At 37.8% G+C, this 25,658-nt stretch overlaps 1 protein-coding gene, 1 long non-coding RNA gene and 1 pseudogene across 2 annotated transcripts; 1 reads left to right on the forward strand and 2 right to left on the reverse strand.

The window, feature by feature from the left end:
* The first annotated feature begins 247 nt into the window (after positions 1 to 247).
* LOC140856713 (uncharacterized) lies at positions 248 to 3,153 on the forward strand. Its single transcript, XR_012140289.1, has 2 exons — positions 248 to 598; positions 2,850 to 3,153. It is a non-coding gene; the product is annotated as an uncharacterized lncRNA (long non-coding RNA).
* Positions 3,154 to 4,656: 1,503 nt separating this feature from the next.
* Positions 4,657 to 14,897, reverse strand: LOC140856359 (protein PGR-like; annotated as a pseudogene).
* A 611-nt stretch (positions 14,898 to 15,508) lies between these two features.
* LOC140856360 (uncharacterized) lies at positions 15,509 to 22,917 on the reverse strand. The gene is made up of 4 exons (XM_073253467.1): positions 22,900 to 22,917; positions 22,103 to 22,162; positions 15,743 to 16,102; positions 15,509 to 15,641 (listed from the first exon to the last, which is right to left on the reverse strand). The coding sequence occupies exons 1-4, from the start codon at positions 22,915 to 22,917 to the stop codon at positions 15,564 to 15,566; spliced, it is 516 nt and encodes a 171-aa protein (XP_073109568.1). The 3' UTR covers positions 15,509 to 15,563.
* Positions 22,918 to 25,658: the final 2,741 nt, after the last annotated feature.

The following is a 25,658-nucleotide window of genomic DNA, read 5'->3' on the forward strand; positions in this document are numbered from 1 at the left end:
AGATATCATTGGCACCAGCATCAAGGATCCAATAACAATAATAACAACAACAATTATTATTATTATTATTATTATTATTATTATTATTATTATTATTATTATTATTATTATTATTATTATTATTATTATTGTAAACAGCGGCATCAAGTTGGATGTCGATTTTTCAAAGCGAAATAAAGGATCATTATTCATATAGAGACAGAAATCGGGCCGGGTAGGTAGGAGACTTGGGGTGGGGTGGAGCGGGGGGAGAGAGAGAGAGAGAGCGATTGTGAGAGAACCTTCCTTCCACTGGAAGTAAAGGCCCCTTACCAAAACAAAAAAAAAAAAAAAAAAGAAGGCCCACGCCACACCTTTCACGCTCTATCCCTGTCTCGCTCTATAAAGGAGAGCCTCACGTCCGCTCCGGAGGGGGCTTCCTATCCTCTCTCTCTCTCTCTGTTTTTCTTTCTCAAAGACGAGGAGAAGATTAAGAATAGACTAAGAAGAAGAGGAGGAGAAAGTGAGCGAAGATGTACGCGCCACCGAGCTCGCAGGAGATGTCGTACTTCGAGCACATCCAGAGGCGCCACGAGGAGAAGGGCTGCATCTATGCCCTGTACATCTCTCTCCCCCGCTTTTTCCATGCTATTTTTCATCTTGGGTGATGGCCGCCGTCCGATGATCATCGGATGGTTCCTTTTTTTTAGAAAAAAAAAGTTATGTTATTGCTTTGAATCAATTCGACACCCTCGACATAGTGTATGGTGAAGATCTGCCGTCCGTCTAGCGGATGGGCATGTATTATCGTATCTTATAGTATTTTGTTAGGGCCTCCTCCAAGTCCTTGATAATCGTATCGATCAGAGGGTGGGGATTGCTTAGGGTCGTCTAGGAAATGATGATGCAGCACAAGAATATCTGAAATAGGAAGAGGAAAAAAAATAAAAGAAGGTCAATCTAAAACGTTCTTTTTAGTTTCTCATCTGCGGTATGACGCCCTGTATAATCATATCAAATAAAATATGCTCAGATATATTAAAAATATCAAATAAAATAAGCAAACTTGTGGTTATTTAGAAGCAAGAATAATATCCTCAAGGATCTTTCTCTTTTTTTGATAACAAGGATCCTTCCTTCTTTTTTCTTTTTTCTTTTTTCTTTTTCTTTTTTGATAAATCAAGGATCTGTCTCTTTGATCTCAGGCTGATGATAGGTGAGATTTGGTGTATATTGCTTGTTGTTTCTTCCTCTTTTGGGCTAATCATGCATTTACCAGTAAATATGGCATCCGATTTTATTTGCCTTAGTTTAACGTGAGGCACTCACCTAGACACCTTAATCGCAGCGCAGCACATTTATTTGGAAGGGCCCCACCCTTGTGGTCTTTACGGATACAACCACCAGCAGTTTTATTGGATCCACGTGGTTACCGTTGAGGTGACAGAGCTCTGAACTGGACGGCCCTCGGACAAATTAGGATCCGTTTGGTAGGGATAATCTAACATATAAAAATAAATCACATATCAAATTATTATATTTTATATAAAAATTATAAAAAATAAAAAAATAATAAATTTTATATTTATTTTTTTAAAAATAAAATAAATATTATGAAAAATTAATATTTGATAAATTTTGAATGATGATAATTCATATTTGATAAAAATATTTTTAATAAAATTAATTATATGATCATTAAATTTATTTTAATATTTTTTTAAATATATTTAATAAAAAATTTTTATAAAAAATTTAAAATAAAAATGACATGTGAAAAATCATGTGAGTATAGCCATGGAACTAAGTAAACATGACAATACTATTTTAATATTAAAAAATTATTTTATTTTTAAAAATATATTTATAAATTTAATCATATTTTTATATAGATTTATATCTAATCAAATATAATTATTTTATTATTATTATTTTTTTAAAAAAAATTCATTGATCAAGCATAATAAAAATTATTTTTTTATAATTATTTTTTTAATAAATAATTTTAAAAAATTTTTAAATTGTTCTGTGATCTCAGGTATCCCAACCAAACGGATCAATTAGCGGTCGAAATCCGTGTGAAGTTGGATGGTTTCCCACCCGTCGCGGTAAATTTGGTTGAATTGTCGACGGAATTGTGCGCGGTTACTAATACCAATGTGGTATTCTAAGTCAAAACCTATCAAATCAGGACAATATATGCGGTTCATGTTGAGGGCCAACGATGGACCCAGCTTACGAGAATCATATGGATGATAAGAGAACGGTCAATTATTTTGTCTAGAGAACATCAATGTAATGCTTCACACACGTCACCGCTGACTCTGCTAAATTCTTTGAGCAAATAGAATATGGCTTACCATAAAAAAAAAAAGAAAAGAATATGGCTAGAAAAACAATATCTAACGTACCAAGGAAAATATTCTTTAAAAAATAAAAAAAGAAATGTTATCGAAGAGAGAAAAAAAAACTGAATGACAAAATTTTGAAGTCCACATAAATCTGCTTTTTTTCAGCCGCTAATCAGAAATCACATCTCAGGATACCAGCAGTGATTGAAGTTTGAAGAATTCCTGAGAGGTTTGTCAGGATTACCAAACAGAGGTCAAAACAAAAAACAGTTGATTGTAGTCAACAATAATCTAATCTATCATAGGATCATGTGGCTCAGTGTATCATAAAACATAAAGTCAAGCTTATATTAATGTCTATCAAGCGCAGCGAGGTAAGATGTGCCATATTTTAGTGGTGATGAATCAACTATAAAATTTATTATCATGTCATATTTTATTCCTACCTGGTTTTCCCATCCAAATTTCATGTATTTGGCTTGTTGATTTAATCATGCTACACATCTAATTCTTTTGCAGCTTATTTGCACTGTGCTGCTGCTTCTGCTGCTATGAGACCTGCGAGTGCTGCCTAGACTGCCTCTGCTGCTGCTGCCAGTAACCATGTAGTAGTAGTAGGAACAAAGCAAAAAAACTTACTACGGAATGCCCTCCATCTCTTTTGTATTTGGAGCTTAACGCATTCCGTCTAAAATAAAATATGCAGTTATGATGTTGATGTACCATTACGTGGGGTATTGTTTTGTGTAACTTCATGAATGTTGTGAACACTTCTCCTCGCATTTAATGCTTGGACTCATAATCTATTAGTGTGTATTTTCAATTCCTTTACTCATGCAGATAGGTGCAAAGTTCGATGGGTTTTGATAGGTGAGAGACAAATAGAAATTTTGCATTTGAAGAATTAATTGGGATCGAGGCCCGTATTTTCTTTTTGATCTCGTAGGTTATCCATTGAAAACATGAAGGTCGCTATATAGTAGATCCATATTTCCACCTTTGTCCATTTTGTGCCAAGAGCCTTATCTCTTGAACCACGCAAAGCTGTATGTCTGCCCTATATAACAAGAAATGCCGTAACACATGCAACACATCCATATTATTTATCTTTTGGATGTCCCTAGTTAACTGTGTGCTGTTTGCCAATAAAAGTTCATCATGTTGCACAATAGAGTTTGATCAATCTTACCCAACCAAAATGGTGATGAATGATTTTTGTGGTAATCTGATAACATCACCAGTGTAGCCAAGCTTTCCGAAAGATGTTAACCTGCCCCTACAGGAGGCGGCAAATGAACTCCTGCTGACAATTCATACGGTAAATTAAATTGCAGATTGAAGTGGACATTCCCTAAAAAATTAACAAAGCTGCTGCATTGATATTGCAGCACAGACAAGTGTGCTTTTAGGAGTCAAGCATCCTGATGATAGTGCATCAAACATATGTGCAAGGATTGGAGCAAAAAATAGGTCCCCAATATCAAGAAAAAAAGAAAAGAAAAGAAAAGAAAAGAAAAAGAGGAGAGACATGGTAGCTAACCATTTGGCTTCTCCAATGGTACAACTGTACATTCAAATCCTCCCACATGGAAGATCTACTGCCTCTTATTGTCCAATGACAAATAAAGATAAGAGCCACTCTTAGAATATATACAAGCATGTAACGGAGGTAAGCAGTGTAGTTACAAATTTGACACTGAACCAATCCCATTGTTGTCCGGTATGTTCGTTCTTGAGATCTTGATCCCAATTGGTCCCGTTTACCAACCCCTTCACAAGAAGAAGAATAGAGTTTTCAAAAAATCAAAAATTTAAAAAATAATATGTATTATTGCAATTAAAGACTCATAGCTCAGCATGTGAGGTATTGTCCGCTTTAGCCTTTAACTGTCTTGAGCCCTGGGGCCTCTAGCCATCTTGAGCCTCATGATTTTGCCTCTTAAAAAGTACCTCACATGGGAAGGATAGTCTTTTCCTATATAAGTTAGAGTTCTCCTTGACTCATAACCAATGTGGGACTAATGATACCTTCCCTTCCATACCACAACATAGCCTCCCAGTTAAGAGAAAATCTGTGTACTCTCACAGACCGTGTCTGTGTACTCCCACGATTGATGTACGGGCAGGAAGAGTGCCACAGTCCATGGACGGTAGTGCTCTTTCTCTAGCGTCATTGTTGCAGTCAAGGACTCTAACCGTCTCGGGCCCTTGGGCCTCTAGCCGTCTTGGGTCTCACAGTTTTGTCTCTTAAAAGATGCCTCACATGGGAAGAATGATCCCCTTCTATATAAGCCAGAGTTCTTTTTGATTCACAACTAATGTGGGATTAATGATGCCCTTCCTTCTACACCACAATATGTATCACAACAATATGTTAATATAAAGATAAGTAACTTCGACAATGAACTTGAAGTATGTTCCATTTTTGAGAGGATAAGTTCGTTGGCCAAGAAAAAAATAAAATGATTTTGTAGTTTGCCATGTTACCTTCTTGTGCAATGTGCGATGTCCACCAAACTGGAGTTTTGCACCTAATAATGATTCTATTATGCTTCCAGAAATCCCTGTTGCTGAAGCTAAAGGTATTATTAGAAGCTGCCTCGTAGACCACATCTACAGCACATTCTGTTGTAAGCAATCCAACAACTAAAGCCGGCTGCTGCAGCTGCTAAAAGGCCCTCACAGTGACTCCACCATTTGTACCATTTCTGACTGTCTGACCAAACAGAAATTGAAAACTGACTATTGAACCTTCACAAAGTTTCGAAAATTTAAAATAGAGCATTAGTTACTAGGTAACGTACAAACATTAAGATTAGATATTTGGTGAAAAGAACAAATTCTGGTGGCATCTTTAAGAAAAAGAACAAAGTCTATGAACTCATATCAATGAATTCTAATTATCATAATCATAGAATATAATAGAATCAGGCTACTCGACATGGTGTGGAATATACATTACCAGCTGTAATGAAATAGTCAAGCAGATCTCATGCTCAAGAAATGTCATGGCATCTGTCATGGTCTCGAATTGATAGTTCAGTAACAGGTTAAAAACTAGGATGTAGATTTAAATATAAACATAGAATTCAGCTAGATCGATTTGGTTATGCAACAAACTCATGGTGCACTTACTTGTAACGTTGACGTTACAAACCCTAAGGATTAGTTAAAGTCCTGTACAATCTCTATCCATTTGAATGAGAATAAAACCATCATTACTTCTAATTTCAAGTGGGGGTTTAAAATCATGGCCTGAAGAACCAAAGGTATCAGATAATTAACCTGTTTGAACAACACTAGACAGATTGATAAGGAACACAGTAATATGGGAATATGATCCACCTTGGTTAACGGTTGGCATATATTTCATATAGAACCTTCTAGGTCATCAGCAAGCTCGGGAATCAAATAAAACAGACAAGAATGCAAATTCTGATTGATGTCAAAGTTGGAGAACTATTTGCCTAGTTCATTACCATCCAATGTTAACATATATATACAAAGTCGCAGAACCATATTAAATAAGACATAATTGGCTGTGTCATCAAATAGAAACCAGCCAGATTGACTAGAAGAGGGAGACTGTAACATCAATGACTAGAAGAGGCAGAGGAACTAATCAGCTTGCCTGTGGATATCTTGTTTGTTCATCCATTCATACTTAAGCAAATCTAAGGAACATCAATGCCAGGTCAGACTAATTAACCAGAGAACATGAAGTGGTGTTCCTAGGAACATGAGGATGTTTACCTTAAAGGTTGTAATTAGTCATGGTTGTGAATTGCTAAGAATTCCTAGATCTGAAGACCAAGTATCACCATTGCTACAGACATATTGACCAATGACGCCACCAAGAAGGCCAGTTATAAGCCTTGACTGTCTCGTGTCCAATCACCTACCTCGGCCAGCACCTATTGCTGCAACTAGGATGATCAAGATAGTTTTGATTGTGCTATTTGCTAGAACTGGAACCCTGCAAAGACACAATTCACCGTTAGAGAAATGTGGTAATACCTTCGCTGTATATATTTTTGATGTGCTGCAATGATATTTGGATAGTCAGTAGCATTGAGCAAAGTTGCAATAGTCATGATTAATGTGAACTTGAGATAGCTGTTTTGTGTTCTCATATACCCATGTCTGCAAGTGCCTTCTTCAATAACTAGAGAATACAGACATTATTCTGTTTTTGGCAATGGCAATTAGTTTGTTCACCTGGCTAATGCAAAACCAAACTACACAAGTTATATATAATTTTGGTATGTTTTCTAACATTTATTTCAAAATAATTCTGCCAGTAATTGTAGTAACTCAATGCTGTTCATAAACATGATCTGGGGAAAAATATATCTCAACAAATATTTGACAAGCCATATCTTGATATTTTGGTTAAAAAAAAAGAAGGTTAATGGTGCGGACACCAGAGCCATCAAAAATCGGCAACATAATTTAAGTTCGATTTGGATCGAAGAAGCCTCATTAAATTGATTCTACTTCAGTTATTTATTTTCAGTCAATAAATTTTAATGCATTTGGCTTTGGGTCCATAGGGCCATACTTGGATTTGTCCACGTCACCTTTGGAGCCACCACTCTCCACATGCCAAGAGAAGAATATGCATGCCAGCATATGCCGTGCTCATGCCAAGTTGTGTCAAGCATCAAGCACCCACATGAAATTCCATTTCTTCCTTAGAATTCCTTAAGAGTTCTTGGCTACTTACTTATTTTGTTGAAGGCTGATTTCTTTCCTATGGTAGATTATAATGCTTTACTTTTTTGTGGAGGGTTGATTTCTTCCTTGTAAAAATAAGAGATTCCTAAACAAATAGGATCCTTAGAGTCCTATATAAATCCTTGTATCTTTCATGAAAAAAAATAATGAATGATTTTACAAACTCCACAAATACTTGTGTCAATCGCTCCGAGAGGGAGAGGGTGTGAGACCCAAAATCGCCTCACAAGGGGAGGGTGTGAGGCCCACTTTCTATCCTATTCCTTCTACTTAAGATTCAGTGTTCCTGCGACTCTGATCGACTCCACCATCTACCCACGCAAGCCTATTCCGTCAAGAGAAGATCTGTCTCCTCCAGAATTTTCATCTGTCGTGCTGAGAGGAGTGATTTCTTATTCTACAGATCATATGCTGTCAAGGACCTTCGTTCCTTAACAGTTGATCTTTGATTTTTTTTTTTAATCCGATGTTGGTAAAGACCTAGTTCTTTATCGATGGATCTGTTTGGTTAAAAGATTAAGAGCCCTAATCAGAGTAGTTTCTTAACTACCACGATCCGGATTCTTATCATCTTCTTGGATTTTTCTCACGGGTTTAATGTTTTATTTTCTCTCGTTCCATTCTTATTTCTTTTTTTTTGCATCTACTCGTGAGCATGTTTAATTTCTGCTATCTGTTTATGAAATTTTCTATTACTAATTGTTTACTGATCTCTCGAATGGCATTCGTCTGTATCATTTAGATTGATCTCGCTTTAGTCTCGTATCAATCAATCACGCCTCCTGAGCAGAGTATAGGCAACTATACTGTCTGTCCTGGGAATAATGAGCCCCTGGCCGGACGTGATTTGTTGTTGATGAACAGAAGAGAGCTTGATTATTAGGATTGATTTTCTTTTTAGGATTGTCCCGCATCAATTTGGTATCAGAGCAGGTTGATTAGGGCTTTAGTTTAAATTCAGCAATTTAAATTTTCGCAAGTTAAATTTTCGCACTCTAAATTTCGTACTTTACTTTCAAGCATTTTAATTTTATTGCACCTTATTTCTGCATCTTAGAGTTGCATGACCACTAGATCAGGTACCTGGTACCAACATCCTACTTCCCCACCCAACACCAATATGGATCCCAATATAGCAGCCATCATTAATGCTCTGACTGAAAAGTTTGATGACATGAAAAATTTTATGAAAGCCATGGATGAGAGAATAGTGGTATTAGAAGAAGCTAGGCAGAAACAACCTGAACCTGAGTCTCTCCGACTACCTATAGGACAAAGAGGTAGGAATCTAGAACTTGATCGACCTATAGGGGCACGTCCGCACCATAACCAGTTCGATCAAGATGAGCATATTCTTAGGAATGTGAAAGTCGAAGTCCCAAGTTTTGATGGTTGTCTAGATCCGAGAGAGTACCTAGATTGGGAATCAGGTATGGACCACTATTTTGGATGGTATGAAATGTCTGAAGCAAGGAGAGTTAGATTTGCTAGGATGAAATTGATGAGGCAAGCCCGACTTTATTGGGAAAGTGTAGAGCGTCTTCTCAATCAGAGAAGACAAGATCCGATAGAAACCTGGGATGAGATGAAAGAAAAACTCAGAGAGAAGTACCTCCCCACCTCTTACCAACAAAGACTTTTAGATCAATGGCAGAGGCTTACTCAAGGGAATAGATCAGTCACCGAGTATATCACGAGATTTGATGAATACCTCATGAGATGTGGAGTAGCCGAAGATAGAGTTGTTACCTTATCTCGATTTAGAGCTGGATTACGAGAGGATATTCAGCGTGAGCTCTTTCTGCGAGAGGTAACCACGTTGGAACAAGCTTATCAACTTGCCTTAGATTTTGAAAGATTTTCTAGATATTCGACTCTCCGTCGTCCTGAACCCAACCGAGTAACCCCTTCTGGATCGAGACCTAATATTAATCAAACTCCTAGTAACAGACCTCCACTTACAAATCCTATTGGGAGAAAAGAAGATAAAGGAAAATGAGCTATAGGAGAGTTATCAAAAGGAAGTAGTTCTCGATCTCATTGCTTCAAGTGCCATGGTTACGGTCACTTTGCAGCACAATGCCCCAACCGATCATTATTCGTAGAAGAATTAGAAGGAGAAATTCTAGAAAATATTGAGGAGGAAGTTTATGAAGCTGATCCAGATTTAGCCGAGCAATTTGAGAGTACTGAGGACATCCTAGGTTATGCCACACCTGAGTCAGACCTTAGGCTTGGAGTCGTTAGGTATGTCCTAGCCCAAACTAAGGAAAGTGAAGACTGGCGTAGGACCTCTATTTTCCATACCTTCATAAAATTTGGCGATAAAATTTGTAAGGTGATCATTGATAGCGGTGGCTGTATCAACGCCATCTCCACCGACACGGTTAAGCGATTAGGATTAACTCCTGTAGATCATCCTAGTCCATACCGTGTGTCTTGGATTGATTCCTCCTCTATTCCCATCAAATTTAGATGTCGTGTGCCCATCCAGCTTCATTCCTATCAGGATCATGTGTGGTGCGATGTCTTACCCATGGAAGTCGGAAGTATCATATTAGGTCGGCCTTGGCTATTCGACAATGATGTTACGATTTATGGCCGTACCACCTCCTGCAGCTTTACTCATCAGGGTAAGAAGATCACGATTAATCCTTCCCCACCTAAGGCTACTAATAGAAAGATAGGCGATGGACCAAAAGAAAATCTTAAGAAGAAAAGCCTCAATCTGATAGGTGCTAAAGAATTAGAGACGGTCATGAGTGAAGGATCACCAGTTTGGATGCTTGTTGCTAGAGAAGTTCGTGAGGATTCTAAGGTGGATTATCCTAAGGAAGTAGCTAGCCTTCTTGCTGAGTTTCATGATGTCTTTCCTGAGGATCTTCCAGATTACTTACCGCCTATGAGAAACATTCAACATGCCATTGATTTAGTTCCTGGATCTACCCTACCCAACTTGCCCCACTATAGGTTGAACCCTAATGAGCATGCTGAGCTACAAAGACAAGTTGGAGAGCTGATAAAAAAAGGATTTGTGAGGGAGAGTTTGAGTCCTTGCGTGGTTCCTGCACTACTGACTCCAAAGAAGGATGGTACATGGAAAATGTGCATAGATAGCCGTGCCATTAATAAGATCACCATTAAGTATCGCTTTCCCATCCCTAGGTTAGATGACATGTTAGATATGATGGCCGGATCCACTATCTTTTCTAAGATCGATCTTAAGAGTGGTTACCATCAAGTAAGGATTAGACCGGGAGATGAGTGGAAAACTGCTTTCAAGACAAAAAATGGTTTATATGAGTGGATGGTGATGCCATTTGGATTATCTAATGCTCCTAGTACCTTCATGAGGTTGATGACCCAAGTACTACGACCATTTATAGGAGTATTTGTAGTCGTATATTTTGATGACATTTTGATCTATAGTCGAACTAGGGAAGACCATTTAGATCACCTCCAAAGAGTGTGTCAAGTTCTTAAAACAGAAAGCTTGTATGCTAATCCTAAGAAGTGCGCTTTTATGACAGACCATATCATCTTTTTAGGTTTTGTTGTTACCCCCAATGGTGTATCTGCTGATCCTGAAAAGATTAGAGCAATAGTTGAGTGGCCGGTGCCCAAGAGTGTGCATGACGTGCGGAGTTTTCATGGATTAGCAACTTTTTATCGTAGGTTCATAAAAGGGTTTAGCACCATAGTCGCTCCCATCACTGACTGCATTAGAAAGAAAAATTTTGAATGGACTAGGGCAGCCAATAGAGCCTTTCTAGACATTAAGGACAAGATGACTCATGCCCCAATCTTACGTCTCCCTGATTTTTCTAAGGTTTTTGAAGTAGCGTGCGATGCGTCAGGAGTTGGGATTGGTGGTGTCCTTAGTCAAGAAGGTCATCCGGTAGCATACTTTAGCGAGAAACTTAACGATTCTAAACTCAAGTATTCTACCTATGATAAGGAGTTTTATGCGGTAATTCAAGCTTTAAGATATTGGAGGCATTACCTGCTACCGCAAGAATTTGTTTTGTACTCTGACCATGAGGCCCTTAGATTTCTGAATTCTCAAAAGAAATTGAATTATAGACACGGTAGGTGGGTCGAGTTTTTGCAAGCCTATACTTTTGTTTTGAAACACCGTGCAGGTGTAGAGAATCATGCTGCTGATGCCCTGAGTCGCCGTCATACTTTGCTGTCCACCGTTAGTATAGAAGTTGTTGGTTTTGATAAGATTAAAGAAAATTATGAGGAGTGTCCAGATTTTGGTGACATACTTACCGCTTTACGTAAGGGGCCATCTAGAGAACGTAGTGAATATACCCTTCAGGATGGTTACCTATTTAGAGAAACTAGGCTGTGTATCCCCCGTATATCTTTGAGAGATTTTTTAGTTTGGGAATTACATGCTGGAGGATTAGCTGGACACTTTGGTAGGAATAAAACTATAGAGTTGGTAGAAGCCCAGTTTTTTTGGCCAAGCTTGAAAAGAGATGTCGTCCGAATTGTTGCCCAATGTAGAACATGTGCCGTGGCCAAGCAGAGAAAACAAAACACCGACTTATATACACCCTTACCTATACCAGACTGTCCTTGGCAAGATGTTAGTATGGATTTTGTTTTGGGATTACCTAGGACATCCAGGAAGCATGATTCCATTCTAGTGGTTGTAGATAGATTTTCAAAAATGGCCCATTTCTTGCCCTGTTGCCAAACGTCCGACGCGTCGAAAGTTGCAAGGATATACTTTGATGAGATTGTTAGACTACATGGATTGCCTAAAATCATTGTTTCTGATAGAGATGTTAGATTTATGAGCTACTTTTGGAAAACCCTATGGCATCTTTTAGGCACAAAACTAAAGTTTTCTTCTGCCTATCATCCGCAAACAGACGGTCAGACCGAAGTGGTTAATAGGAGTCTTGGAAATCTTTTGCGTTGCTTGATTGGGGAACATATGGGTAACTGGGATCTTTTGCTGCCCCGAGCCGAATTTGCATATAATAGCTCTGTTAATAGGTCCATTGGCATGAGTCCTTTTGAAGTAGTTCATGGATATCAACCTAGAAAACCAATAGACCTCATCCCACTACCCATGCATGCTAGGATTTCCGAATCTGCAGAGTCATTTGCACAGCATGTCAAGAGTCTGCATAAAGAGATCAGTAAAAAAATTAGTATGAGTAATAAAGTTTATAAACAGAATGCAGATTCTCATCGACGTGTTCAAGAGTTTGCAGAGGGAGACTATGTGATGGTTCGATTGAGGCCTGAACGGTTTCCTCCCGGAACCGTGAAGAAGTTACATGCCCGAGGAGCAGGTCCATTTAAGATCATAAAGAAAATCGGATCAAATGCGTATGTTGTGGACCTACCTTCTGATTTTGGAATTAGCTCTACTTTTAACATTACAGATCTTGTCGCCTATAAAAAACCAACTCGGATACCTAGTGAGCCATTTGAGCCTGAACCAACCTTTGAGAGCGAACCTATCCCTGAGTGTCCACCAGCCAAAATGTCAGCAAAACACGATCAGATTGAGAGAATTTTGGATGAGCAGATCCTTTCCACCCGGAGTCGAGGCTATCAGCGGTATCTGGTCAGATGGCGAGGTCGACCGGAGTCTGAAGATACCTGGATCACTCGAGAAGAGCTGCAACGCATTGATCCCGATCTACTTGAGCGTCACCAGAGCGAAATCGATCCACACTCGATAGGGTCGAGTTTTTCCCACCTCGGGAGAATTGGTGCGGACACCAGAGCCATCAAAAATCGGCAACATAATTTAAGTTCGATTTGGATCAAAGAAGCCTCATTAAATTGATTCTACTTCAGTTATTTATTTTCAGTCAATAAATTTTAATGCATTTGGCTTTGGGTCCATAGGGCCATACTTGGATTTGTCCACGTCACCTTTGGAGCCACCACTCTCCACATGCCAAGAGAAGAATATGCATGCCAGCATATGCCGTGCTCATGCCAAGTTGTGTCAAGCATCAAGCACCCACATGAAATTCCATTTCTTCCTTAGAATTCCTTAAGAGTTCTTGGCTACTTACTTATTTTGTTGAAGGCTGATTTCTTTCCTATGGTAGATTATAATGCTTTACTTTTTTGTGGAGGGTTGATTTCTTCCTTGTAAAAATAAGAGATTCCTAAACAAATAGGATCCTTAGAGTCCTATATAAATCCTTGTATCTTTCATGAAAAAAACAATGAATGATTTTACAAACTCCACAAATACTTGTGTCAATCGCTCCGAGAGGGAGAGGGTGTGAGACCCAAAATCGCCTCACAAGGGGAGGGTGTGAGGCCCACTTTCTATCCTATTCCTTCTACTTAAGATTCAGTGTTCCTGCGACTCTGATCGACTCCACCATCTACCCACGCAAGCCTATTCCGTCAAGAGAAGATCTGTCTCCTCCAGAATTTTCATCTGTCGTGCTGAGAGGAGTGATTTCTTATTCTACAGATCATATGCTGTCAAGGACCTTCGTTCCTTAACAGTTGATCTTTGATTTTTTTTTTTAATCCGATGTTGGTAAAGACCTAGTTCTTTATCGATGGATCTGTTTGGTTAAAAGATTAAGAGCCCTAATCAGAGTAGTTTCTTAACTACCACGATCCGGATTCTTATCATCTTCTTGGATTTTTCTCACGGGTTTAATGTTTTATTTTCTCTCGTTCCATTCTTATTTCTTTTTTTTTGCATCTACTCGTGAGCATGTTTAATTTCTGCTATCTGTTTATGAAATTTTCTATTACTAATTGTTTACTGATCTCTCGAATGGCATTCGTCTGTATCATTTAGATTGATCTCGCTTTAGTCTCGTATCAATCAATCACGCCTCCTGAGCAGAGTATAGGCAACTATACTGTCTGTCCTGGGAATAATGAGCCCCTGGTCGGACGTGATTTGTTGTTGATGAACAGAAGAGAGCTTGATTATTAGGATTGATTTTCTTTTTAGGATTGTCCCGCATCAGTTAATGCAAAGTAAAAGTTGAGCTAAGCTTCAAAGCAAACATGGAGTAGACTTTACAGGATAAGCATAAAACATTACACAAAAAATAATGATTAAAATGTCCTAAAGATGCTTCAGCAACATAATAAACAACAAAATCAAACCAAACGCCATGGATAGACTTTAAAAAAAAAAATTCCTATAAAGCTGGAATACTTTTGGATGTTTTTGGCGATAGAGTACGAAATAACCATATTGAACTAACTGAGCCACAATTTAGGATAAACACCAGATAAAGCTCCACAAGGGTCTAAATCAAGAAAAACTTTAAAAGGATGGCAGCTCAGGAAGACTTTTTCTCTATTTGTGATTTGGAGAGATAGGGAGAGAAGTTTTGAGCCGCCTCTGATGAATATGATATAAAAAGCCGAACTTAAACCAAGAAGAGCACAAAAGGAGTTCAAATGAGCGTGAGGAAGCCCTGGAATTTTCACAAATATCGAAAAGTGATAAATCTCACGAATTCCGTTGCCCTCCTTCCTGAACCCCGCATCGATGTTACTCTTCCTCTCCTCTCCCACCCTGGTAAGCTTTGAAGATGCGAAGAAGAAGACTAGAAGCGGAGCCGAAAACCTTCCAAGAGAATTCTCAAGGAACGATCAGAAGAGGGAAGCACACCTCGATTCAAAGAGGAGAGAGAAGAACTGGAACAAGAAACCGAACCTATAGCCGCCCAGCATGTGGATCACCATCACCGGGCTCCAGACGGGAACGCCGGAGAGATCGACGGACTTCCGTTTGAAGGTTATAGCCGCGATCGAGAAAGAGGCAGCCAGTTCGATGACGCTTTGTTTGGATTGGGAGTACAAGAGAGTTCATAAGGGGAGAGGAGAGGAGGATAATGGAGGGGAAGGGAGTGGGGGGCGAGGAAATTAGTCTGGAACACCATAGTGAAAATGATGAAAGACGATGTTAGATATTTTATGACACTAATAAGTATCGTTAAGAATATTTACGATGTTTCAAAAAATATCATCAAAATATCATCTATGCAAGAGTGGAGATAAAATATGCCGATACTTTTTAAAAGTATCGTAATAATTTTTCACGATGCTTTAAAGTATCGTAAAATTATCTTCTAACGGTATTTTTTAGTGTCGTTAAAAACAACGCATCCTCCACTTTACCAAAACGCTTTTCGAAGCATCGGCAGTTAAGTCATTAGCGACGCTTATAAGCGTCGTTAAACAGTGTATTAACGATGCTTATAAGCGTCGTTAAGTTTTGTAACAGAAAAAAAAAATATATACAGATTTTATATACAAAAAAAAATATATACATTTCTGTACAAAATTATATCAATTATTCAAACATAAACCTGTACAATCACCACCATTCACACCAAAAGTAAACTTCAATAGTAAATTTAACCAAACCAAAAGACATTATTTTATATAAATAAAAATAAAGTACTAATCGTCCATTACAATCAAGAGTAATATAAATAAATATAAGAATACAATAAAAATAAAATAATATCAATCTGCAGGTGAATGGTCGTCGCTGTCTCCACGTGACGTGCCGCTGTCTCGACGGATGCCTGATGTGTCAGGAGCCTACAAGAAACATATCAAAAGCATGATTTGCATATCTATAAATAAAAATATATAGATCATTAAATTAATACAAAAATATATATTTAATAATATGTGTTTACCTGAGATGGGCCATACATCTCTAATAAAGATGTAAGCCGATCAATCTGTCCCCTCATGGCCTGCATCTCGGCACGGCTCTGTCGCATCTCCTCCATCTCAGCGGCACGACTCTGTCTAATCTCCTGTATCTTCGCCTCGAGTCTGCGAACGTGTGAATCCTGAGCATCTGCTGTAGCATGCTGCGTATATCTACTAACCTCAGATAACTGAGTGGGGGTGACTCCTACTCCATAACCCCTCACTCGGCCATAGCGCTCTGGTCCCATCAACTCTGTGAACACCTCGGCCTCAATACGGCTCTGCTGCGTAGATGCTGCGGACTCGTCGTCATGCTCCACAATGAGAGATGTAGCCCTCTCCTGTATTTATTTTGAAAACAAGAGTTATACATTAATAGCAAACAAAATTAAATTAAAATCATTGCAAAAAATAGAATATTAATAATGCCGTACATATAAATCTCTCGACTCATCTCGAACAAAAGTACCATCCTGATGAGTATGAGTCATCCGGTAAAACTTCACTTTACCGGGTTCCCTCCCATGCTCATCCACTTACACAAATAATTTCAATTTTAAGCAAACAGTTATAATAATTTAAAAAAATATATGAGTATATGATACAGACATGGTCCACGATACATAATGATATTAGTTATATAAAAAATTTAACATAAAAATTAAAAATTAATTATGAAAGTTTAAGGAACATACAAACTCCTGTCGGAGTCGTGCATAACTCTTCGACCCCGATGTATGAGGAACAGACTGAGCTGCTCGTGCAGCTTTATCAATAGCAGAATAAGTCTGTAAAATAAAGTAAAGAACTTGTTATATGTATAATATATAATATATAATATAAATCAATATTTTTATAAAATATTTAAAAAAAAAGATAATGAGCAGATAATATACCTGTGCCCTCTCGGAGAACCAATAATGAACCAACTCCATCCACTGATGAGGGGGTACATCAGGAGGACAATTCCTAGCAACCTCCTCCTCTATCATACCCTGTCTCATATAGTCCCTCTTCAATTGTGCTCTATATTCTTTCCATTTGTGGTTGAGAGACTTCATTACAAAATCATGAGTGGATGAAGGGAGAACAAACTTGCTCTATAAAAAAAAAAGTTAAATGAAATAAATTATATAAGTGATTAACAATTAATATACAGTATGAACATCAATTCATTACTTCTATAACTTGGAGGAGCTCAACTTTGTACGTTGGAAGCATGTCATTCTATTTTGCATAGCCCAACGGACATAGCTGAGGCCTCCGAGCAACAGTCCCTAAAAATGAAGTCAATAAGCAGGCAGCTTTCTTAATTGGCTGACCTAGCTGATTGCACTCCACAATAATTCTCTCGCCCTTACGCATCTGCCGCACATCTCATACTACTGTCGGTCCGCATCTGGGGTGTACTCTCCCGGATCCGTCTGCAAAAAATACATAAAAGTAACTATATCATAAATATACATCAAATAAAATAAAAATAAAATTACATGAAAGACAATATATACCATGTACGTGTATCTCATCATCTGGCTGATGAACAGGAGGATCATGCTGTGTTGATGATGAAGGACAGGGCTCAGAATGTTGTGCAGCTGAACTGGCCTCAGGCTGCTGTGCTGAAGAAGACGTACCGGCCTCTGTCTGTGAAAACTGAAACTGCACACCAGCATATCATCCCCTGCGACACATGATATCACCTAGCATTTATATAAATAAAAGGTAGAATCAATTAATATATGGAGTAAAATAACATAATAATTAATGAAAAATATATACATCATAAATAATTATTACCAGTAACAATCAAGCAGTAGTGTTTCCTTCAAATTCTGTCCTAACCAACGTCGTCGTAGTATTTAAATCATCAGCTGGCACAAAATTGTAGGACATACATTGTGTATAAGTGTCATCGTCATCATCCTCCACTTGATTTCCTATATCATATAAGTCTCTAGGTTTTGTTTTGATGACAGTAAACCAATCTTTACCTTTTGCGTCTTGTACATAAAATACTTGACGAGCTTGAGATGAAAAAATGAATGGGTCATTCTTCAATAACACACTAGTGTGTATCAACCTTGAAAAATTTATAAGTGTAAATCCATTTGCATCTTGTTTCAAACTCCTTGGTGAGTTTATGTCTATCCAATCATATCTAAACAATAGTACTTTAAATTTTCCATAATAATCCAACTCGTAGATATCTTTAAGTGCACCATAATAAGATTTTCCATCCGTTTCTACCATAACACCGCTATTTTGTATTTTTTAAAATTTTTCTCGTTCTCTAGTATGAAATTTAAAGCCATTAATTATGAAACCGTTATATGTATTCACAATCTTGTTAGGTCCTCGAGCAAGAGCTATTAGTTCATCTGAATTATTTGTCTCCATCATCTTTGATACCTAAAAAAAATGATATGACGAAGTACTGTTGAGTTATCTGATATTAAATATGTATCAAAAATTAATGTATCCCATAATTAAATATAAATCACACCTGATTCGAAAGCCACATAGGGAATAACTCGACCAACCATCGCTGTTCAATCCTTGCATTAGGACGAATGTTATGATTGGCTCGTCTCTGATAAATTAAAAATTCACTACATAAAATATAAATATATCATTTAGAACATTATATCTAATATAAAATTTAAATCTTGATGTCATGCCTTAAATATACTAACCTGCGATGGTCAGATATTATGTCACTATGAAGTAACACATAACGATGTGCTTATGCTAAGGATTTTTGATCAAGATAATACTTTCAACTCTTCCCAAGAATTTTTCAGCAGTTAAGAACTTATACAGTTCTGCATTCTCCACAAAGTCATTATGCCGTTGAGATCGATTAAAAATAGTCTCTACACCTTGAAGATATCTTGAACAAAATATCAAATATTCATCCGCAATATATGCTTCAGCAATCGAGCCTTCGGGATAGGCTCTATTTCGCACATAATCTTTAAGACGCACAAGATACCTTCAAGAATTAAATATTTATTAAAATATCAGTATACTGTTGTTTCTAATAAAATTATCAAAAGATTTAAGGTTTGCAATAATACCTCTCAATAGGATACATCCATCTATAATGTATCGGTCTACCAACTTTAACTTCTGAAGCTAGGTGAATGAGCAGATGTATCATAATAGTAAAAAATTTAGGAGAAAAAATCTAGGAGAAAAAATCTTTTCCATCTGACAAAGTGTAATTGCAATATCGGATTCTAACTGATCAAGTTCCCGAGGATCAATAACTTTTGAACATAATGCCTTAAAGAATGACGATAATCGAAGTACAATTGCAACAACTTGTTTCGGCAATGACGATCTTAAAGCTATTGGAAAAATATCTTGCATCAATATGTGACCATCGTGACTTTTAAGATTTGAAAGTTTTCGATCATTTAGATGCACACATCATGAAATATTTGATGCATATCCATCATGTACTTTGATACTTTTCAAAACTCTCAAAAAATTATCCTTTTCTCGAGCAGACATTGTGTAACATGCAGGAGGCACATACATTCTATCATTAGCAAGCATTTTAGGAGGAAGTTCATGTCGGATACCCATTTCTTTTAAATCAAGATGCGCCTTCATGTTATCTTTACTCTTTCTATCAAGGTTTAAAAATGTTCCAAGTAAATTATCACAAACATTTTTCTCTATATGCATGACATCAAGATTGTGCCGAATAAGATTATGTTTTCAATAAGGTAAGTCAAAAAAGATACTTCGTTTTTTCCATAAATATTTACTGGGCTGTTGTGTAGATGCTATCTGTGTATCTTCCTCATTTTTATCCTCGAAATAATTGTCTGGATCTTGAAACACCTCTGCATCTATAGTACTGATACTGACTTCCTCTGGTAACCCTTCGTGCATTGAGCTTTCAACATCATCCCTTCCTCTTTTTTGAGAGGACTTTGAGTGCTTACCATAGCTGTAATTGATGCCATCCATTTATCTATGAACATCAGTTCCAGAAGGTGGAATAGGGGCACATCCCAATTCCATAGTACCATCAAACAAATCTTTCTGAAATCGAAACGGATGATTTGCTTCCAACCATCGACGATATCCCATGTAACAAAATTTACCTCCATGTTTTAACCAAATTGAATGTGTTGAATCTCCACAACAAGGACATGCGACCCGTCCCTTTGTACTCCAGCCAGATAAATTGACATATGCTGGAAAATCATTAATAGTCCATAACAAAGCTGTCCGTAGTTTAAATGTTTGGCCGTTCGAAGCATCAAATGCGTCAACACCCTCCCATAACTGTTTCAATTCCTCTATTAAAGGCTGTAGAAAAATATCAATATCATTGTCTGGACCCTTATCTCCTGGAATAACTATTGACAAGATAAGTGATGATTGTTTCATGCACATCCACGGTGGTAAATTGTAAGGTATCAAAATGACTGGCCAAGTGCTGTAGGTAGAACTCAGGGTCCGAAATGAATTGAAGCCATTAGAAGCTAAGCCAAACCTAACACTGCAAACATCAGAGGCAAAATCAGGATGCCTATCATCAAATGCTTTCCATTGAAGACTATCTGCTAGATGTCTCAACATTCCATCCTTTGTACGTCTTTCATCATGCCATCTCATTGATGAAGCTATTTTTGATGATGCATAAATCCTTTTCAATCTAGGTATAAGAGGAAAGTAACGTAATACCTTGGTCGGTTTCTTTTTACTCCGCGTTGCATCCAATTCATTCAATACATCGTCTCGATCTTCTTTTTGTGTTATCCATCTTGAAGATCCACATACATTGCATGACTCTTGATTAGTATTTTCACCCCGATATAACATACAATCTTTCGGACAACTATGAATCTTTTCGTATCCAAGATCCAATTTCTTTACTACTTTCTTGGCTTCATAATACGATGGTGGTAAACGAGTGCTTTCTGGAAATGCATCCTTTAATAACTTGAGCAGCATGGTAAAACTCTTTCCAGACCATCCATTCAAATATTTTAAATGAAATAAATGTAGAAGAAAAGAAATCTTAAAAAATTTCGTACAACCCGGATATAATTCTTCATCTGCATCTTTCATTAAGGTGTGATAACGAGCTGTCTCATCATTAGATGTATGTATAGGCTCCTCAACATGCAAACGTTTCGTATGCGTACATCCATCAAACATCCCAACTGTTTCTTGTATACTACTGGATTCTCCTAAATTTTAAACACCAAGTCCAAAAGCATCTGTGATCAAACCCCTTATATCATCATCTCTTGCAGAATTGTCTTGTAGGCTAGTGGATTCAAAATGAGTCAGGGGTTGGTTACATGATGATGGCAACATAGATTCTCCATGAAAAATCCAGTCGGTATAATCTCTTAAAAAACCATTCCATACCAAATGTTCTTCAACAATTTGTGGATCTAAAGAAGAACTATTTACACATTTTCGACATGGACATAAAATCTTTTCATTCAAACTACTTTTCTCCATACCAAATTTAATGAAGTCATGAACTCCATCTAAATATTCTTTACTATTCCTTGATTTATTTATCCAACTTTTGTTCATTGTAGGATAAAAATGATCGAACTTGCAATTTATCTAAAAATAAGAAAAATTATACAATCTATATTAATGCAATGAGTAAAAAATATCAGTCATTTCATAAATTTTAAAAAAATAACAGCTAGATAAAGTTTACATAGTAAATACTTGCTATCATCAACTAATAGGTAAAGAAGGTCCTATCCCATTCAGAAAATGCATTAATTCTATAGGTCAATTACAGAAATCAAATGATATGCAACAAGAGCCGAAAAAAATTTCGGCAGTATTTTTTCTTAGTTCTCCCATATAGGGAGAACAAAAGGAAAATACCATCCGAAATTTTTTTCGAACTCTCAGCATACCATTTGATTATGGTAATGACCTATAGAATTACTCATATTTTCCAAACTGTCTATACTGGACAATCAATTGATCAATGTACATAATTCTTTTATCCATACAAAAATAAATAAATATACGGATACAATAGGATATGTACATTAATCAAAAGACGGATCTATGATTCTATGCAATGTAATTTTTTTTTAAATTAATTCATAATTAACATTGCCCGGCATCTTTCATCACATCCCTCTAATGAGCAAGCAGAGTGTCTGGATTCAGTCACTGGTGAATAAGAATTATGCCTTTGATGATGTGTACTCAGAAGTAATGGGATGTGAGAGACATGGATGAGTTCGCATGATAGGAAAGGGTGTAGCACCTAACTCAGAAGTAATACAATCCCGAACGTGGGAACGCCTAAGAAAAACATTCGGGGTGGAGCTCACCTGAGACAGCTGCCCGCATGCAGTAGTTGGAAGGTACGGTATCCGATGTACACCTATATTCTGATGCAAGACAAACAGCACAGCTCTAAGAACTCAATTAGTCTAACAGTGAAAGCAAGTTCAGAAAACAAGGTTCCAAGAATTCGATGGTCCGAATGTCTCAGATGGCAGCGATCAAGGATCACCGCAAATGTCCAGAGGAGTTAGCTCTATCAGTAGCATCCAATTTCCCAAAGCTGAACCTTGAGCGCTACTAGGATGAAGCAATATTTTAATGATCCCTCTCATCAAAATTTTGGTCCTGCCAGAGTGCAACTGAATCCGATAGATCAAATCTTGAGTGACCCTGATTCTAATCCTATTTTTTGTTCGGATCTGCATATTAAATCCAAATCAAATCTAATAAAAAATCAAACAGGATCAAATATGTGATTAAATTTTTTGACCCAGATCAGATCCATATACCTCCAACTCAAAAGAATATTGGCTTGGAGGATAAATACACCCAAGTACAAGCTGAGCTTTCTTTCATGAAATAAATTTTAGAGCACTTACAAAGCCAATATCATCAACAGCCCTAATCTAATGGAATGCATGCCCCAATAATTAATACTACACAGGTATATATAAATAGATTTAAATATAAAAATTATTTAAAATTTAAATATTTTGCAATAATGATTGTTTAAAAATCTTGTATAGGTAAATGATGCATGCATAGTGATCATGAGTGCTCACGGTACATCCTATTAGCTCATCATCATCAAATCATATTATTTCAACTTATCAGGTGATACATATATTTTATCAGCCATCTTTCACTCTCATATTAATGAATAGAGAATATCATTAGATGAATTCTGGTGCACAGCAGTTAAATCTATTCTGTCATCTTGACATTGTTCTCCTATCAATTCACAACCCACCAACAAGTGAACAAAGAGCAGAAATATACCTTCAAGAAAACACCATCAAAAGCCTTTCCGATGCAGATCCGAAAGGTACGACGTCGGATATGCTGGGATGCGGTCGGGTCGGGGAGGGGGACCGGGGGGGACTTTTGGGCCTACGAAGACGGCCGCCGGGAGGGGGAGGGGAGGAGGGCCGGTGGGGTGGCTGCTTCCAGGGGTGCGGATGGCGTACGGCGGACGGCGGACGGCGGACGGCGTACGGCTTACGGCTTGGACCGCGCGGGTGCGGCGTCGACGGATGTGGCAGCAGAGGGGAGCGGCGAACGGCGGTGCGGCGTGGACGGCGGGTGCGGCGTGGATGGCTGGTGCGGTGCCGGCGGCAGAGATGGGGGTCGGTGGAGGAATGGGTGGAAAGGGATAGCGGTAGATAGATTAGAGCATGGGAGAATGGGGGTATTAAACAAACCTAACGACGCTTTTTAGCGTCGTTAAATAATGACGTAAAAAAATATCGGCATTTTCTTTATTTAACGATGCTTTTGCTAAAAGCGTCGGCATTGACAATGCTCAAATTTTATGACGCTTTTAAGCGTCGTTAAACTACTACGCTTTTTAAAAGCGTCGGCAGGTCAGCGCAACCTGCCGACGCTTTCCAAAAGTGTCGAGAAAAAATAGTTGCTAAAACTCCTTCCTGTAGTGGAAAGAGGGAGAAAGGATAAAGAAGGTATATATTTTATTTAAATAAAAAAATAAGAGAGAAATAAAAAAAAATTATATATATTTTAATAAATATATATTTTTTATTAATAAATATACTGTTTAATGTTTGTGATATTTTGGCAAAAATCGTGAAATTCTGTCACTGAAATCTATCTTCTAAAAATTGTGATATTCGGATTTGCGCGAGGAGTGGCCCACAGATGAAAGGACGGCTATAGAGTTTCAAAGTTGTGCGAAGAGCAAAAGAGCGGTTGGAAAGATAGAGTATATAATGGTCTAGTTATAATTTTAAAATTTTATTAAAAATAAGTTAAAAAAATAAAAATTAAACGTGAACCTTCCTCTCCATTACATCCCAAATCAGGGGTACAGAAAATTAAATAAATGAGAGATACGGAGGGGTTGAGAGAACCCTTCTCTACCCTCCTTTACCTCTCAAAAAATTTTACCAAAGAGAGGTTTATTCTTTACCCTCTCCTCTCTTTCCCTTATGAACCCCTGTGTACCCCCAATCCAAACAATATGTTAGGGTTTCTATGGGAGAAACTAGGGTTTAATTAGAGGAGAGGGACTCAATTATTGTCTACTTTGGTTCATGTCCGTGGGGAGAAAATCGAAGGGCATTCGAAGGGGAGAGAGACCTCCATCTTTAAAAATAAAGCTTTTTTTTTGTACAAAAAATTGTGGGGGTGGAGGGGGCTGGGCGACCGACATAGCAACACGTTCTGGACATGAATATTCAATTCACAAAGCAATAAGCATAATCCTTTTTTTTTTTTGGTACAAAAAATTATGGGGGAGGGTAGGCGACCGGCATAGCAATATGTTCTGGACATGAATATTCGATTCAGGAAGCAATAAGTATAATTCTTTTCCCACCACATCCGAGGAGAGACTCGCAAGCATCGATCCATGGAGTCATTTCGCATTTTTGGACATGAATATTCAATTCAGGAAGCAATAAGTATAATCCCTTCCCCACCACATCTGAGGAGAGACTCACAATCACTGATCCACAAGCACTGATCCACAGAGTCATTTCGTATTTGTATTTAATCGATTGCATACGAATCTTGGTTGCGTGTTCTTCCATTCGACTGCATACGAATCTTGGTTGCATGTTCTTCCTTCCCACTGAGTGAATATACGATTCAGGAAGCAATAAGCGCAATCCCTTCACATTTGCATTTAATCGACCACACACGAGCCTTGAACCTTGGTCACACCATTGGAACACGAGGTCCGTTGCAACTGTGCTGCCATCTGAGGGGCAAAAATAAAGCTTCTTCAAGCCCTATTTAGTTGCAGGATAAATAATCAGAGATAGCAAACCCTATTCCTTATTATTCCTCCAAAATTTCTCTGTTCAGGAATAAATTTAAGGTTGCAACATGATTGCAGGATAAGTCTAGCTGCTATTTGGTTGCTTAGGCGGGATAACAGAATGCTCTCTCTCTCTCTCTCTCTCTCTCTCTTTTTTCCAGTATTGGACAAGTATAGGCTAGAAACATAATTTGGAAGGAATATTTTTAGCTCCTACCTAGGGATTAAAGTTATTTTACCCCTTCCCATGGAATTGCTCGTTCTCCTCTGACAAGAAATAACAGCAACACGTTCTGGACATGAATATTCGACTTAGAAAGCAATAAATATAATCTTTTTTTTTTTTGGTACAAAAAATTGTGGGGGGTAGGCGATCGGCATAGCAATACATTGTGGACATGAATATTTGATTCAGCAAGCAATAAGTATAATTTCTTCTCTACCACATCCGAGGAGAGACTCGCAAGCATCGATCCACAGAGTCATTTCGATCGCACACGAATCTTGGTTGTGTGTCCCCCCATCCCACTGAGTGAATATTCGATTCAGGAAGCAATAAGCGCAATCCCTTCGCATTTGCATTTAATTGATCGCACACGAGC

The sequence above is a fragment of the Elaeis guineensis genome, chromosome 3 (assembly GCF_000442705.2).
Source record: "Elaeis guineensis isolate ETL-2024a chromosome 3, EG11, whole genome shotgun sequence".
Lineage (NCBI taxonomy): Eukaryota > Viridiplantae > Streptophyta > Magnoliopsida > Arecales > Arecaceae > Elaeis > Elaeis guineensis.